Genomic DNA, 16354 nt, shown 5'->3' with positions numbered 1-16354 from the left:
ATCAGGATTACAGCAAATAGCCCACACAGCCAGAAGAGGTGAAGTCACCCTCCACATACCATATATACCAATTTTCCATAGAGCATACCTCTAACAAAGGTCAACCAGGTTATCATAACTAAACTAGTTAGAATACCTATAAGAGGAGTTCTTTCTGAGCCTCATAAAGGAAGGATTATCTTTTGTGCAAATGCATTTAAGGTTAGGAAAATCCAAGTTAAATAATGAGCGTTCAGATACATCAAGGAGAACTTGAAATCTTGCTTAGGACTTTTCATATAAATGTACCACCAATGAGAACGCTTATAATGAGAACTATAAATCAGAGATGTAAGAGGAGTTATTTACCAAAATCTAGGACAGAAAGGTCAAATACAAATTGCAGTGGCAAATAGCCTGATAGAAGTCCCAGCAATTTTGAATACAGACAATGCTAATAAGGCCCTTCCTACTAGCTCCTATCTACAATGTTTCAAAGAAGAACAGAGAAAAACTGTTTAATGTTAGCTAAGTGGGTCTATTCTATCTTAACATTCTCCCCAAGGACTTCAGAAAGGTCAGCCACCACCTCAGCTTCTCTGCCTCCTCCAATAAAAGATTACTGATTAATCTTCTCCATTCTCCTTCCATGACACATCCCTTGCATCAAGAACTTCATAACTCTGCACCAGAGTTTAACTGTGACAAACAGAAGAGGAAGCAGTTAGAAGCTGCCCCAAAGCCCAGAAAACATTAACTTGCTAAATGCCACTGTGAAGTGACACAGCATTTACAAGAAACAGAATGTTTGGAAAGAGAGGAAAAAAGTTAATCCAAAGCACAGACCAAAACATGCAAAAACACACAGAACAGCAACCGATGGGTGGAGAAGAGTCACTACCTCGCCATTTTTTGCAATATTTATTATTTTTACAAACGAAGACATGCAAAGCACAGAAGGCTGCTGTCAACTGCCTGCAGTGCAGCTGCAGGACAGCGGGGCTCCCAGCCCCTTCCAGCCCATGGCCTTGGGTTCCACTCACAGAGTGATGTCTGTGCTGCTGGACAACAGAAGCAAGCCTCAGCACCAGCAGCCAAAGCAACTCACATTGGCATTAGATGAAGCACAGGGCCAACAGCAAGTCTGCCACAGCATGAGACGAAGCTAGCTGGGAAAACATAGCAGCACAGTGCGTGCACATCCCCAGAGCTGGGAGCAGAGGGCTGCAGGCAGCAAGGAGGAAAGACTTCAGCAGTGCAACAAACCTGATGGCGTGCCTGGACAGCAGCTGTGTAATGTCACTGCAGGCAGTGGATTCCCAATTTGCACAAGGAGAGCACGTTCAACTTTCAGCACATAATTCCTGCTTTCCTCCTGTTAACTATTTCATTCTTGTTTCCTCATCATCCACAAACGTCTCTATTTAGTACTCCTGTGGAATGGGATTTAGAAATAAAGGCACTACCAACAGGGCAGTGGAACAGATGGAGGATGAGCCTGCGGCACAGCCTGCAGCCAGCTCTCCCTGCCCAGCACAGGAGCTGGGTTGAGCCCATCTCCCAGAGCTGCTGCACCAGCCACCAACACACACCCTTCCATCACATGATAGCATAGAGAGAGCAAAAGAGCCCACTGGTTCCCATGCAACCCAGAGCACAAAACAGAACTGCTGCATTTGCTTTCTTCTAAAAGGGAAGAGAGGACAAATCTAAATTACTGGCACTGCAGAAGCTGTGTATCTTTAGAATCACGGAATCACCAAGGTCAGAAAAACCTACGAGATCATCCAGTCCAACCATCTGCCCATTACCAGTAGTTCTCACTAAACCATGTTCCTCAAAGACAAAAAAACTCAAAAAGATTTACACCTCAAAAAATTACATCTTATGGAGAGGGCAGATGCTGAGGGACAGCACGAATGGACATAGCAGCAACTCTCTCCTTATCTCACCGGGGGGGAAAAAAAAAAATAAATCAAAGAATCCACTCCTCATTAATCTGATGAAAGATTATCTAAAACCCCTTTGGATTACTCCACAGTTGAGAATGCTGCCCACATCACTGATTAAATTAAAGGTCGCTATAAAAAACTTTGGGGGAATGTCACTAAGTGACTTACAGAAACAGGCTGCTCTGAATCCTCAATCAAGAAGGGTTTACCAGAATGGTGTTACACTCATTCACTCAACCATCCAAATGCATTATCAGCAGGAGGAACTGCACACAGGGAACAAGTGAGTGTTCAAGAACTTCTTTACATTTACATTCCTCTCACTAACACCAAAAAACCTCACATCTTGTATGATATCGAACCAAACAAACTTGTGTATTATCAGGATGCATCTCTTGAAAGATCTGTGGTGTGGTCTCTCTCTTTCCTCATTGCTTCCCTCCTTTCCTCAACAGAAGCACAGATGCCTTCAGGTGCCCAGGACCCGCACGCCCCAGGCACGTTGTTATCTGAGGATTAGCTGCTCTCTGACCTTTCATCCTCCAGTTCTGGTGGTACTTTTTCAACTGTTGGACAGCAAATCCCCAAGCAGTTGGCAGAGAAAGTAAAGAAAAACAAGCAATGTTAGGCTTGGTGCAGCATCTACCTTAGATACACACAAATCAAGAAGTATTCATATGCACAAAGGTAGATGAACTCTAATGGGAAAGTTCATTAGCCTAAGACACTCAGGTACACAGCAAGCCATGGCTGTTAAAAGAGAGGGCTGCTGACAGAGGGGGCCCTGGTTACACAGGCCTCCCTCCTTCCAGCTCACCTACCCATGGAAGCAAGAAGTCTTTGATGAATGCAAAAAAAATGCCTTCTAGATAGGGCAGACCAGAATCTCTCAGAAGTCTGTAAAAGTAATTCCCAGAGGGCTCCAAAGGAAAAGGTCACTAACAGCACATCTTCACATCCAGTCTGCTCACAGCTGTGAATTTTCAGACTTTGAGAGGCGGTGGAACAAAAGGAATTCAACAGTAATTCAAACCAAAAGTCAGCGTGTCCTGCAAGATTTGTTTTAGTTCTTAAATAGTTCTTCCTGCTTCAGGTGCTTCAGCCAGGAGGCTGCTTTGCAAACAACTCTGCTCTGCCACCGGGTGTGAGGAAAACCAATGAGGGTATTTGCTACAACTCGTGCTGCCCAGAAACTGCAAAGGCAAGCAGCACACATCAGCACCATGCCACCAAATAAAGCTCTGCATGATCTGATTTGGGAAGGAAATGGTTTGCAGACTACATTTCCAGACTTCTTTGACGGACCTGTGCAGGTAATCACATTATTTGGAGTTTTCAAATTGTAAAGGGAGCGATAAAAAATGTTGTTACCTCACTGACAATTAGTGCTCATACAGTGCCTCAAACTAATCACATCATATAGAATCTACTAACTTACCAAAGGGGCAGTAGCAAAGACTAAAAACCTGCTGAAGGTGATCCAGCCCATCTCATTCTGGCAACCAGTATGCAGAAATCATAAGCTACCAGTAACAGCTTAACATATTAAGCTTTCCTCCCCAAAGCATGATTGGGGTAATTTGTGTTTCCAAAAGCTGATATACATTTTAATTGCAGTATATTATAGGTCAATTACAGACTGCTTGAGTGTAACAGCTGCTTTACAGGCTTGATTCTTATTGAAATCAACTGAGTCAGAAAATGATGAGCACCTCCCACAAAATATTTTTAAAATCTTAATTGCTAAGAAACTATGGCAGATAGATACATCAACGAAAAACAACTTGGCAAGTAATCTGAATTAACAGGATCCTGTTATAGAAAAGAAGATATAAACACAATGCATCTGTCATAAGAAAAAAAAAAATCAGCATGCTCTGAGGCCTTCACGTACCTCGGAGCCCTTTTGCTCGCACCCTGACACAACTAAAGCATGAGAAGGTCCTTCCTGCTCCATTTTTCTCTCTCAAAACGTAAGTACTGGTAGCAGTACTTCAGAAAGATGCTTCGTCATGTGAAGTCTCAAAAGAAGTAAACAAAATAAGACTGGTGGAATACAAACTGCATTCTCCTTCCCCTTCAGCACCACGTGGCTTCTGCAGCACCTGCCTGGTCCTGAACTTAGGACAAAAATTAACGCAAATCTGTTAGAAGGCTTTGATCACTTTCTCAAGTTTTCAGCACTCTGCAAAATGTTCTCACTCCCCCTGGTGAAAAGTAGTTTCCAAAGATCAACAGTGCAGGACGCAATGCAGCCATTACTCATCCTTTCAGCAATTATTTGTTCCTCCAGGGTTTAATTCACTCATCCAGCACGCAGGCAGATGTAGGCCCTTCCCACAGGGGAGAGAAGACCTCAGGCAGTCTAGGGTTAACGGGACAACATGTGTACACAAAATCATTCCTCCAGGCCTCTGTATGGCAGACACAGGCAGGAGCCCCAACCTGCTGCACATAGGGCTGCACACGGAGCTGCAGGTCCCACCTCCCTACATGGGAGCAGAGGGAGCTGCTTCCAAGACCCCATCTGACAAACCCAGCAGCTGAAAACAAGAGCAAACAGTCAGTGCCTCGAGGCCACGTATACCCAGATTCCATTGCTTCCTGCTGTATTAATATTGCAAGACTAAGAAAATAGCTTCTTTTTGGCCTAATCATTTTTCAGAATTCCAGCTCTACTTCAGATTCAACTCGTATTCATGCAGGCTTGCTGCTTTTACTCTTCTTTGCACTTTTTTTTCAGTTAAAAAAGGACCACAATAATCCTGTTCTCAGCCTGTATTTGCTATCCAATAAACAGCTACTATCTTTGTTATGTTTATCTAACAAAAGTTGCCAATGACTTCAACAACATAAAAGTTTCCACCACTGCAGAGATAATGTCTGTATTCTCAACTACTTGATAAAACTGAGAACCAATTCTCTCCCCTGTACATGGGTTACATTTTGTGTGCACATTCACAGAAAAAGCATCATTCAAGTAGCTGCAAGGAATTTTACTGTAGGTCATTAACGCTAAGGTCTCAATTTGCTGAGAGATAAAAGAACAGAAAGCCACCAGATAGACTCAAAAGGGTAAAGGGAAATATCTGTCTTTGAGCCACATCCTGCTTTCTTCAATTACAGTACTGTGCAGGCAATTCTCATCTCAGAGACAGGGCAACGTTTTTGTATACATGCTTAACACATCTACCCCACACTCTTTAGTTAGAGTCAATCAGCTATAACAAACTCTAAATTACATACATTAATAATTCAGTAAGCACATACATACTTCCTCACACATCACCATACAGCAGGGGTGCAGTCATTTAAGAGAGGCTTTTAATTAGTGAGCAATTGTGTCAGGGAAGCCAAGCACAGGTGTCAGCTCTGCCAGTCATCCAGGATGAGGTGGCAAGCAGCTGACAACTGGAGTAACCAGGGCAGGCTCTGTTATGCTATATATAGTTAAGACTTCACAGACTGGCCTGGGTGCTCTTTTGGGGAAACTGAAGAGCAGTGCCAGTGGAACCCAGAAGTGCAATGGAAATCTGTTCACCTTGCATTCACCACCATGCAGCGAGACAAGCTCTTCTCCATTAAACAGCCTCACTGGTAAATACACTGCTTGTAGCACCTGGATGCAGGAAGCAGAGTTTAAATATATATATTTATATATACACATACACACACACCTATGAGAGTGAAGTAGTAAAACAACACCCACAGTGCTGTACAGCCATTTACTCTTCTTTATCACCTTAATTTTGAACTTTTTGGTTGGTAGAAAGAATAAAAAAATATCTAGCTAGAATTTTAAAAATCTGGCTACTAGAAATGACAGTGAAAAGTGATCCCAACAGAAATCACACACTTATAACATCTATTCAACACTCAAGAACCAACCCCTAAAACTTCACAGTGAAAGGTCAATGCAAGCAGACATTTATGCTTTTAAATCTAACCCAATCTTTTCTTACAGCCTTGGAGTCCATGTGTTTTTCTAGCAGTGTTAGGCATGAATCTTCAGTTTCTTGTAACACTAGTCAGTTCAGCATCCTGGAAAAGGAGGCCTGTTATTGTAAAGGGAACAGTAACAGGAATTACAGAACAGGAGATGGCTGTCGTGTACAACCGCTCCTTCCTCCATTTACATCTCTCACAATTCACACAAGTAATAAAATGAATAGTGTTATCATTTTCCTAAAAGTGCAAGAGTTGCCATGCATTTGCTCAGAAGGATTATTAAAGACCTGGCAAAATCTTCATTAACCTGCACGCTTTTGAGCTGACAGATCACCTCCTCTTCTTTCTTATCCTCTTCTCCCAATTCATTTAGTACTTCAAGCCAAGTCACACAGAAAGACGTGTGAAAGCAATTTGACAACAAGCGCCACCGAGAAGGTCTCGGAATGATAAGCCTTATCAAACTCCACAGCATTTACAAACCAGGACAGAAATACACTTCATTTACCACCAAAACACATCTACGTATGCATTCAGCCCCAAACGTTACACAAAAGTATTGGGACAGAATGCAAAATGGGCTGCACAGTTTCCAGGCTCAACCAGAGGATACTGTGAGCCAAACCCAGGCAGCAGCTCCCACTCTCTGCTGTCACGTCAGGCACTATTTCCCAACCAAACTACCACAGCGATGAGCATGACTATCTCCCTTCCTCCCACAGAAGCCTTACTCTTTGGCTGTGTTTGGGCTCATAAAACATTATTATTCCTCTATCTTAAACTTGGCTTCCAATGACACAAAATGATTTTTGCAGCTATTTAATTTCAGACTATAACTTCGTTGCAGCTCACAACAGGTTGCAGTTGAATGTTTCAGCCTGCCATGATGTGCTTTGAAATTTCCAGTGTCAAAGGTAGACAGTAGCCTGCTTTGTGCCTGTATTTTGGCAGTCCTATTCTAGAACTGAAATCAAACACAACACTCGGAATGCAGAATAAGATCTAGAGTCTCAGAGCTCTCAGTCTTCTGCATAAGCTACTTAAACCCAGTGTAGCAATTTTTAGGACTCAGACTTCTTAGGATGTCCTAAATCCTGAATAAGCATTTTGAAACTGTTTCCTGAGACCCTCTTTTAAACTGACCATCCCATCTTCTTACAGCTTCAGGGTAAGAATCCACCGCCAATAGGATAAGCAGTCCAAGATACCCAATACTTGCTCCAGCACCAACGGACACTTTTGCCATGTTCCTGTCATCCAGCACCAGCAGGGTCAGAGGGCAGAACAGTTTATAAACCACAGCTCTGCTGGGTAATGAATATCAAAGCCCAGTTCATACAACAATTCAATTGTGCTACCCTCCTGGCCCTTAAGAGAGAACACCAGTGTTTACTACATTTTATTGATCTTGCCACCCCGTGTCCCTCAGTCACCTTCTCTCCTAGAATGCCAACTTAACCCTTATGCAGAGCTTGGTCCAAACCCAGGCAACTCCATTCATCTCCAGGTCTTCTGAGGGACAACACACCCAAGTGCTGACTCTTCAAGAGGTTAAGTATCAATCCTCAAACACCCCAGGTGAACAGGCACACAAAGGCACTGCCATGTAGCGCAAACTCTTCATGTTTTGTTGCCTCAAGTCATAATGGGATCTTGACTGATTATTATTAACTTCCTGCCGTCAAAATTCTGAGCCTGTTAACAGAAGCCTGTGGTACCTCTGATGGACAGACAACACTGTACTTAGCAGTCCTGCTTTTGCTCCCTTAATGTCAAATACTCCTCCAGCTGTTAGGCTGGAGGCACTGTCACTGGGCAACAGAGAAGAGATGGCTCCCTGGGAGGCAGCCTTTGCACCAACTGAGCTCAGTCAAACTCAGGAAGAGGTTGAAGTAGTTAGAAAGCACTAACAGTCAAAAAGGCACCTGGAAAATATGCTATTTTCTGCACACAAAAGGCAGTGAGTAGGAGAATTAGACTAAAGGAACCAAATCTAATAAAAATCAATAGAGCTACTAAATTGCTCTCCATCAAATTCTTTTTTAAGTCTCTCCTTTCTCATAACGCCTTAAAAAAGCTTAATAGTTGTACCATTAATACACTAAAAATCACTGCCTGCCCATATTTTCTCACTATTGCTTTCATTTAGTCATTGCTGCCTCCTGAAATACAAAGCACTTCAGAGAAGAAAGTATCTTTTTCAATCACTGTAGAGCACCTTGGAATAATGAAGTGTTTTATGAATAGGGCTCACTGATGCTATGTGCCACTGCAGGCAGGTTGATGTTTCCTCCAGAAATGTAAGTGAAAGTCTAAAATACAGTGATCTTGCTTATAACCTGAGATATCAAAATCTGAGAGAGATGATGCCCTACACTGAGCACGGAAGTTACTTTTACGCTTGTCATTTCTTTTCTATAGCACTTCTATAATAACAAAATAATAACAAAATAATAACAAAATAATAACAAAATAATAACAAAATAATAACAAAATAATAACAAAATAATAACAAAATAATAACAAAATAATAACAAAATAATTTATGCTGAAAGAGAACTCTGGAGTCAGTTTGGTCCAGCTCTCACTCAACAGAGCCAAGGTTGAGCCTTTCATCAAGGGGAGGACCCCAGGAATAAGGTTAGTCACACGGAATGTTGCAGGACTGGCTTTGACCTTCAGAGTTCTCAGGTGTCCATGTGAAAGAGAGTACATGAATGTTCAGACAACTCTGTGTAGAGGCTTTTCTTTGAACAAGTCACCATGTCCCAGCACAAAGCCAACACTGCCTTACTTAACCTCCCTCATTTGCCCCTTAAGTGCTACATCCTTCTTCAGCCCTGACATGTACCATCACTCCCTCCATATTTCACTGTTTCAACATCTGTCTCCTTGAAATCACAGGGCATTCTTTCTAGCATCCACTTTACATTACCTAGAGTAAGAAAAGTCACTGTTCATTCCCTTTATTGGCCACACATGGCATCCTTATGCATTTCCAGAGTACGTTTCTACTCTGAATATATTATGGCTCTTCCGATACCAACTACGTGCTCATGAAGGCTCACAGCATTAACTCATTGTTATTTCGCTCATATCTCAACCTACATTGCATTCTCCTTTTCCAACATACGTTGTCATCTAACTGATTCACCTTGGGCAGTAAGGATTTCCAGGACATAATGCCTTTATTCAAGGATAAATGTTTCAGAGCACACTGAATTGTGTGCACCATTTACTGCAGATATCTGACAGCAACATTTCTAGCTTGCCAACAGAAAAGAAAAAATATCCAGAGATTTTAAATGACTTTTTCAAGCTCCAAGAACGTACATAAAACCAAAATTTATTCTATTTATTTCTCAGTCCCTTGAAACTTACAATTTATCCTAACTGAGAAGCTCTTTCCTTCAGCTCCCCACACCATAAGCTACATATCTCCTGGGCCACAACAGGCTAAGGCTTGGTTCTCGGCACTGCACAGAGAACAGGACAGGGGAACACCATCACAGGCACGTGCCTTTACGTATGTTCAGCGCTGAGCTCAGAACCGGTCACCTGTCCATCCCATACAAGACAAGGTCAGTAACCTCTCAGGCTTGCTGAAAGTGATTTCTTTACTCTGATTTCACCTAACGGATCAGGTTCATGTAGCACAGAAAGGTGAGGTTACAGCAGCACAATCTCAACACTTATCAACATGATTTTAAGCTTATTCCTGTTACTTTACTATACTTTACTATAACTTTCACTATCACCCATTGCTTTATTTACACTTACAGCATAAAAGGGAAATTGCTTGCATTGAATATTCTGCTTATGTTTCCAGCTTCACATTCCTTAGTTTGTAATTCAGTCGTCTTAGACTTCATTTACTTACAAATAACCACCATCAATACTCAAAGCTACTAGACAGTTTTACCACCCAAACTAAAAGCAGTAAGCAACTGACAAACATACTTTATGGGGCTGTGAACTTCAAGTTTTCACTTTGGATTTCATTAATGGATTTTCTTTTCTAAAATAAAAGCAACAAAGGTCATTTAAAGAAATTCTCTGCACAGACCAAAAGTTTCCCAAAGGCGTGCTGAGCTCACCAGTACAATGCACAGGGGATATCAAGCAGCAGAGTCTGATAAAAGACGCCTCTGAGCACAGGATTATCTTTTTGTGCTTTTGCTCAAAAGACAAAGCTCCTTACTTATCCCCGCTCAGAAACACTGCCTCATACCTCAGCACCTACATGGAGAGTTAATAACATGCCACCCGCAGCAGGGCACTGCACTGGATCAGCTTTAAAGGCCATCACAGTGGTAACCTCTTATAAATGAACCTCTTATACAAATGAACCTGCGTCTTTAAAGCCAATTCTAACACTAAAAGTGTTACTTTCTTTTGCTTAAGTTAAATTGCTTTTATCTTCAAATTTAACACCAATTCAGAGACAATTGAAAGCAAGTACTCACACTGCCTAATTTTATTCAGATTAGGAATATAGTTACTATTAATTCCAAAAAAAAGCCCTGAGATTGTGAAACTGCCTTGTTTCCCTGAGTTCTGCAGGCAAGAACATCTTGAAAGAGGAGTTATGTGAAGACAGAGGAGTATGACAAAGCATCTTAACAGCATTCCAGGCTCACTGTGATTTACCTCGCAGTTACAACGGGGGAGTTACAAAAGTTTCATTTCAGCCGCACTGAACTGCCCGAGATGACAGCTGCTGCTGCAGCTCCTTCAGACATTTGCCGACAAATACAACCATCAAAAAGTTGAGCACAGACATTTAGAAGGAACTTGATGAAACGTGATGAAACGACATTCAGCTGCAACAGACAGGTAAAATATAATTACATTAACAATTAAAAGAGACTCAGGAGCCGAAACGCCGACACCTGGGACAAGAAAAAGGAAACAATTCGAGGTGACGGACAGATCAGCTCTCTGCCCTCGAGTTCCACCAGGAACACGCGTTACAGCCCGCTGTGCCGCCTGCTTTTAAGGCATCGCTTCCACTCCGGCGGCGGCCCCGGCTGAGCGCACCTCCCGCCTCAGCCAACTGCGCCCCGCCGACCCGCGCCCAACAGCGGCACGGATAACGGCGGGTCGGCCCGCACCGCCAGCACGGCTCACCCGCCGGCACCGGCCGCAGCCCGGAGCGGCCCGAGCCCGGGGAGCCCCGCGGGGCGCCCCCTCCCGCCGCTTCGGCCCCGGCCCGGCTCAGCCCTGCCCCAGGCCCAACCTTCCTCCGCCGCCGGACGCCCCTTCCCCTCCTCGCTCCGTGCCCGCACCCCGCCTGGCTCTGACTCTCACACCGAGCGCTGCGGCGCCGCTTCCCGGTGCGGCGGAGCGGAGCACGGCGCCGTGCGGAGCGAGCCGAGGCGGCGCGGCCCTGCCTTGCCCTGCCCGCTTCCCTTACCCGCGGCTCATGGCACTGCCCGGCGCGGCCCCGGCGTTCCGCGGCCCGCGCCTCCAGCGCCGCGCCGGGCGGCAGCGAAGGGATGAGAGGCGGCGGAGCTGCCCGGCGCCGCCAATCCGGGCCCCGCGGTGGGCCGGGCCTGCCGGAGCCGCCGCAGCGCCGGCTGGAGGGGCGGGGCGGGGCGCGGGGCCGCCGCGAGCCGGGGGAGGCGGGGCGGGCCGCGGCCTGGCGGGGCGGCGGCGGGGACGGGCGGGGGGCAGAGGGGAATCGGCCCGAGCGCGGGTGGGCGACGCGCTGCCGAAGTTTCGGTCCGAAGGGAGCGATGACACGAGGAACGGCTCTGCCAAACGAGAGCGGCGGATGACCGACGGGGGATTAATTGGGATTCATTGCTCTGCCGCTCACTCGGAAACATCCGCGAAGAACGAGCGCCCTGCCCGGAGAAGCGCGAGCCGAGGCCGCGCCGCCCCCCCCGTTCCCCCCCCCCGCTGGGAGCCGCACCGCGTGCCGCCGCTTCTGCGGAAGACCGAATTTAGTTGGGGTGTTTCTCTCGGCTGTCAGTGTGGGTTCTGCGTGTACATTTTTAGCTCTGTAATCACCGACTGCATCATTGCATGGCAGCAGCTGCTGACGGCGGGAAGTGTGTGTGCGAGCAGACAAAATAAAAGTTGTTTGGTGTCAAAACAGTATGCAAATGCTCAAAATGTGTTACCCAAACAACCGGCCTTTGCTCTGGGAAACACGCTGTGTCAGAGCACGTTTTATGCCCTCCTAATATTTCCCAGTTTGCTGCAGACTGAGAAAAAGGTTAATTCCCTTTTTTCAAAGGGGTTTTGCTCTCATAACAGTCTCATGCAATAAGAGACCACAGCCCAACCGCTGCTCTTCCCTGTACAATGTTGCTCTTCTTTTAGGAAACTGCTGGTTACAACATCTTCACTGGGTTGGGCTGACCCTGGCCTTAGCTACCCAGATTTCTGTAGCTGCTCAGTGGATTAATGGGGCTGCAAGAGCTCTCCTCGCTCCTCTTCTCTTAAACATTTTAGGTTTGAATAAAAACAATTCAATGCCTTCCCTCAATGTGGAAATGAATTCTCACTAACCATCTTTGGGCTCTTTAAGGTTCCTAGTAGTGATTTTTAAACCTGCAATTCTTGCATACAGTTCTAAAAGGAGAGGTGACCGAGCTGTCAGCACCCAGCAAAGTGTGGTGAGGGCCGAACTCACCAAATGGAGGGCAGGTCTTCGAGCTGTGGCTGTCCCAGCAGCATACTCATCTGTCTCACCTCTGCCTGACCTGAAGGAACCCAACAAAGACTGCACTGTGTGATCATCATTCCATCCATTATTATGCAGTCATTTTTTAAGTTAAAAATATAGCATTATGTTTAAATATATGTAAAAAAGTATTCCATCGTCTAAGATAGGTTTCTTTTTATAGCTCTCATAGTAAATAGGCAGACCTTTGAATCATTATACAGAGCTGGTATTAATGTTTCCAAAGTCTGAAGATAAGATAACGGTTGTTTTCTTTATAGGAGGTTATCCCTGCAGGAACAGAAGCTATGGCTGAAACAGAGCAATGGCTTGTTGTCAGCTCTGTTAAACTATGACCAATTCACAAGAAGCTTTTTGTAACCTCTGTAGCTCCTGACTTAGGAATCATGTGCCCTGAAAGGCCTGGCCTTGAGAAAAAAAATGTTTGAAGTTGAGTGCTCGGCAAAGGCTTCTTCCAGAAAGGGACAGAGCCCGAGCAAAGGGCGAGCCAGGTGGCAGGGAGCTGAGACATGAGCTGTTACCTGCCTTGGGGCTCCGCGGTGCGTCTCAGCTGGGAATCCTCTTCACTCACATGGCAAAAGGAAGAGTCTCTGAGTTTGAGTCATTCCATGTTGTGAGAATAAATCCTTTTGTTGGATAATTCATTTTCCATCCAACCTATAAAAAGACAAGAGAATAAAGCCATGTCTATGTATTTTTAATATTTCCGTATCCCACATGTAAATATGCAGTCACTTTGAGAAACAACAGGCCTGCAGGCACTAGAAATAGGCATCTCCAGTCAGGAGCTCCTTTTGAAAATAATGACTTTAATCTTTCAGAATATGTGAGGGAGACATTTAAATGCCTTCTAAAAGCAGTGCTTGAGCGGGACTGTAAAGCAAGAAGTAATATTTCTTTCCCAGAGCTACTACTGTGAGATTCAGTTAATTTCTCTGTAACATCCCCATCAGAATTTCACAGCTCAGGACAGTTCTAAGTTGGTACTTTTGTGAGAAGAGAACATTACAAGTACTGCCTTGGGTTTGCAGAAGGTTTTGAGGAGGATCAGTGCGGGCACTGTGCTTCTCTGGGAAGACCAGCAGCAGCAGAGCAGGCCTTCTCACCATCTTGTGCTGCAGAACTTTAAAACAAATGAGGCAGCAGCTGTGTCTGCACACATGAATTGTGACAGTTTTGTATGCATGGGAACAGCTTTACTACTGTTTTATTGGCTTCTCTGCACAGCATCAGATGCAACAGAGAGAAGTTTCACACAGAAAAACAAGCAGTGCTGCTGCCCAGTTGGTGCAAAGCCAAGGCTTCCTGCCAGCCCTCACCTGGTTCTGACTGTGGCTATGGAGCAGTATCAGCTCCCCAAACACTCTTTTCCCACAGTGCTTGTGTGCAATACATTGGTAGGAGAGCAACAGCCTCTCATGGCAGCCGGGTCAGAGCAATGCACGGAACAGGCTGCAGCCATCTAAGCAGGGAGTGCAGAACCAGAACTCTGGCCAAGCACTGCCAAGGTGACACCTGGAGCTCCCAGGACAGTGGAGCAGCTGGATTGCTGCGAATTTGCATTTGCTGCTCAGGCCTGCAAAACCCTCCTGATGCTTCTCAGGCTGGTGCCATGCCTGTCACTGCATCCCAGCAGGGAAGATACACAGGCCGCTGCACACCCCTCTGTGGTGCCACCCATCTCTGGGTGTCCATGAGCTACAACAAATAGCCGTGTGCACTCGAAAAGCCACGTGCATGCTGCCAAAGTCACATGAAGGTTGCAGGAGCTGGTATCTGGATTTCAGTGTACCTGGCAATTGCACAAAACTCTAAAAGGCTGAAATGTGATCTGCACATGATGGAGAAGTCAATACTTCTCCCTCTGCAGAGACCTTTGTGGGTTAGGGTATGCTGGCTGAGCGCTGGAGCACTTCAGAGTACAACTGTAATAAAACACAAGGCTGGGAGGAGGCACAGGGGATACAGTGACTCTTCTGTACATTTTTCCTGCACAGGCATGAGTCAAAAGTCCTTGACAGTAACAGCAGATGATACAGACAATTTTCTCTTAATCAGAAAAAGCAAAGCACAAAATTAACAGCAAGCATCCTGACCTTTTAGCTGACAAATTGTTCACCTATTTTAAATCTACAACTAAATTTAGTGCTCCTGATACAGAACAGCTGAAGTCACAGGTTTAAACCAGGCAAATCCACAGTAACTTTTCCACAAGCACGGCTTTAACAGTCAGCAGTACCTTTCAACTCTTGCCTGGACAGATGCTGAGATTCTACACTGGTGTGCTCAATAGAAATGGTTACTTGAGAGGAAAGAGCATTGGCTATAAAATAAAAATGAGCATCAGCCTTAAGACCCAGAGCTCCAGATCAACGTGTTCAGTATTCAAGAGAAGCTAGGTCCGTAACATTTAGAGAATATGGCAGAACATGTGGTCAGGTCCTCCACGACAACTTTATTGTCCCTTGTCTTCACAGGAGAAGACAAAAAATTAATACAAATTAATCACAAGTGTGATTTGAATGTGTTTACTAAAGTTAAACAAGAGCCCTGCATGAATGCTGTTACTCAGTATTAAACTGGATTTCATTTGATTTAGTTTCCTTCCGTTTCAGAGTGAAGGATCCTAGATCAAATTAATTTCACTTAATTCTCAATAAGAATATCTGCAATAAGGGCTAAATAGAATGTAAATAATCTACTTTAAAAGCGATTCAGGTAAGGCCTCCTGAGTGTATCCTCTGAAGAAAGACTCATATCAATAGGCTTAATGGGAATTGTTCCTGGATCGTGCTTGTGTGAGGTCAAAACATCTGTCAGCACTCACCAAGAAAGTAGTGATGTGTCACTCTGAGAGCACGAGTATCTGATCCACAGCTGAATGTATGCCTGACCATGTGGAACCAGAAACTGTAGGATGGGGTGAATTCCTTGTTAAAAAAAAAAAAAAAAGAGGAATTAAACTCTGAAGAAAGTTTGGTTTCTTCAGCTGAGATGGAGAACTGGCACAGGTGTAGCCTTGCACAGGACATCCCCCGTGTTCTGAAGATGTAAACAAAATGTGCACTGTTTTTGTGAGGCTGATTTAATTTAGGCTGTTGCTATCAAATGCAAACAGTTTCACGTTGTACGTATGACTTCATATTTCATATGATCTTGTTTTTTTTCACATTTAAGAACTGCTCCCTGCTGTTTAAGAGTGAGTCATGTCTTGTTCAGAGTACCAAGTCTTTCAATTAAACACTGCTCAGTAGTCTACCCAACCAATTTCCCTGAGTCAGTTTCAAGTGCTCACAGACAATATGTTTTCCACATTAATCCATTGAGACATACTAAAGAGCCTAATAAATACATACACAGTCTGCTCAGAAAAAGAAGGAAACTAAACACAGCCATACGTTAACTCTTCAGAGCATCAAATCACATCTCAGAATATGAACAAATTCTGAATTTGAGCAAGACGCACTGACTGCTCAGTGTTGCTTTACATTGCATTTAGAAAGACATTCTCAGTAATCAAAGCCTCCCCAAACTCTCATGTTTTAAAAATAGAAAAATGTATTTCTTTTGAAGTATGCGCTTGTTACAGCTATTTAGGAATCTCATACTGAACTCAGATGGATCTTGAACCTCCCCTGAGGATGATTTAGATGTCAGCATTCATTCATTAACAGATGGGAAGCTGTCCAGGACAATACAGCAAGAAAACACATGATGTCCAGGCTTGCTTTCTGCTTCTTCCTGTCTTAGACAGGATTTTCTGTGCAGTTCTTTATAAATA

General features: G+C 44.4%; 2 protein-coding genes across 4 annotated transcripts in view; one reads left to right on the top strand and one right to left on the bottom strand.

Moving 5' to 3' along the window:
- The window catches only part of TEX2 (testis expressed 2), a 41650-nt gene extending 28534 nt beyond the window's left edge, over window positions 1-13116 (bottom strand). The window contains exons 1-2 of one of the 3 annotated variants that reach the window (XM_052688358.1): window positions 11296-11310; window positions 10530-10702 (exon numbers count right to left, since the gene is read on the bottom strand). The gene's annotated coding sequence lies outside the window, so the exon portion shown is untranslated. Of the gene's footprint in view, window positions 1-10529; window positions 10703-11295; window positions 11426-13094 lie in introns of those variants that run through there. The other 2 variants (XM_052688359.1, XM_052688357.1) reach the window with 2 other exon arrangements.
- On the top strand, window positions 10590-12509 carry LOC128083234 (translation initiation factor IF-2-like). Its single transcript, XM_052688272.1, has 3 exons — window positions 10590-10647; window positions 10880-11935; window positions 12460-12509. The coding sequence occupies exons 1-3, from the start codon at window positions 10590-10592 to the stop codon at window positions 12507-12509; spliced, it is 1164 nt and encodes a 387-aa protein (XP_052544232.1).
- Window positions 13117-16354: the final 3238 nt, after the last annotated feature.

This window comes from Tympanuchus pallidicinctus, unplaced genomic scaffold, assembly GCF_026119805.1.
Source record: "Tympanuchus pallidicinctus isolate F22 unplaced genomic scaffold, pur_lepc_1.0 scaffold23, whole genome shotgun sequence".
Classification (NCBI taxonomy): Eukaryota; Metazoa; Chordata; class Aves; order Galliformes; family Phasianidae; genus Tympanuchus; species Tympanuchus pallidicinctus.
Note: the sequence above shows the minus strand (reverse complement) of the source record. Positions and strands in the feature narration are given on the sequence as shown.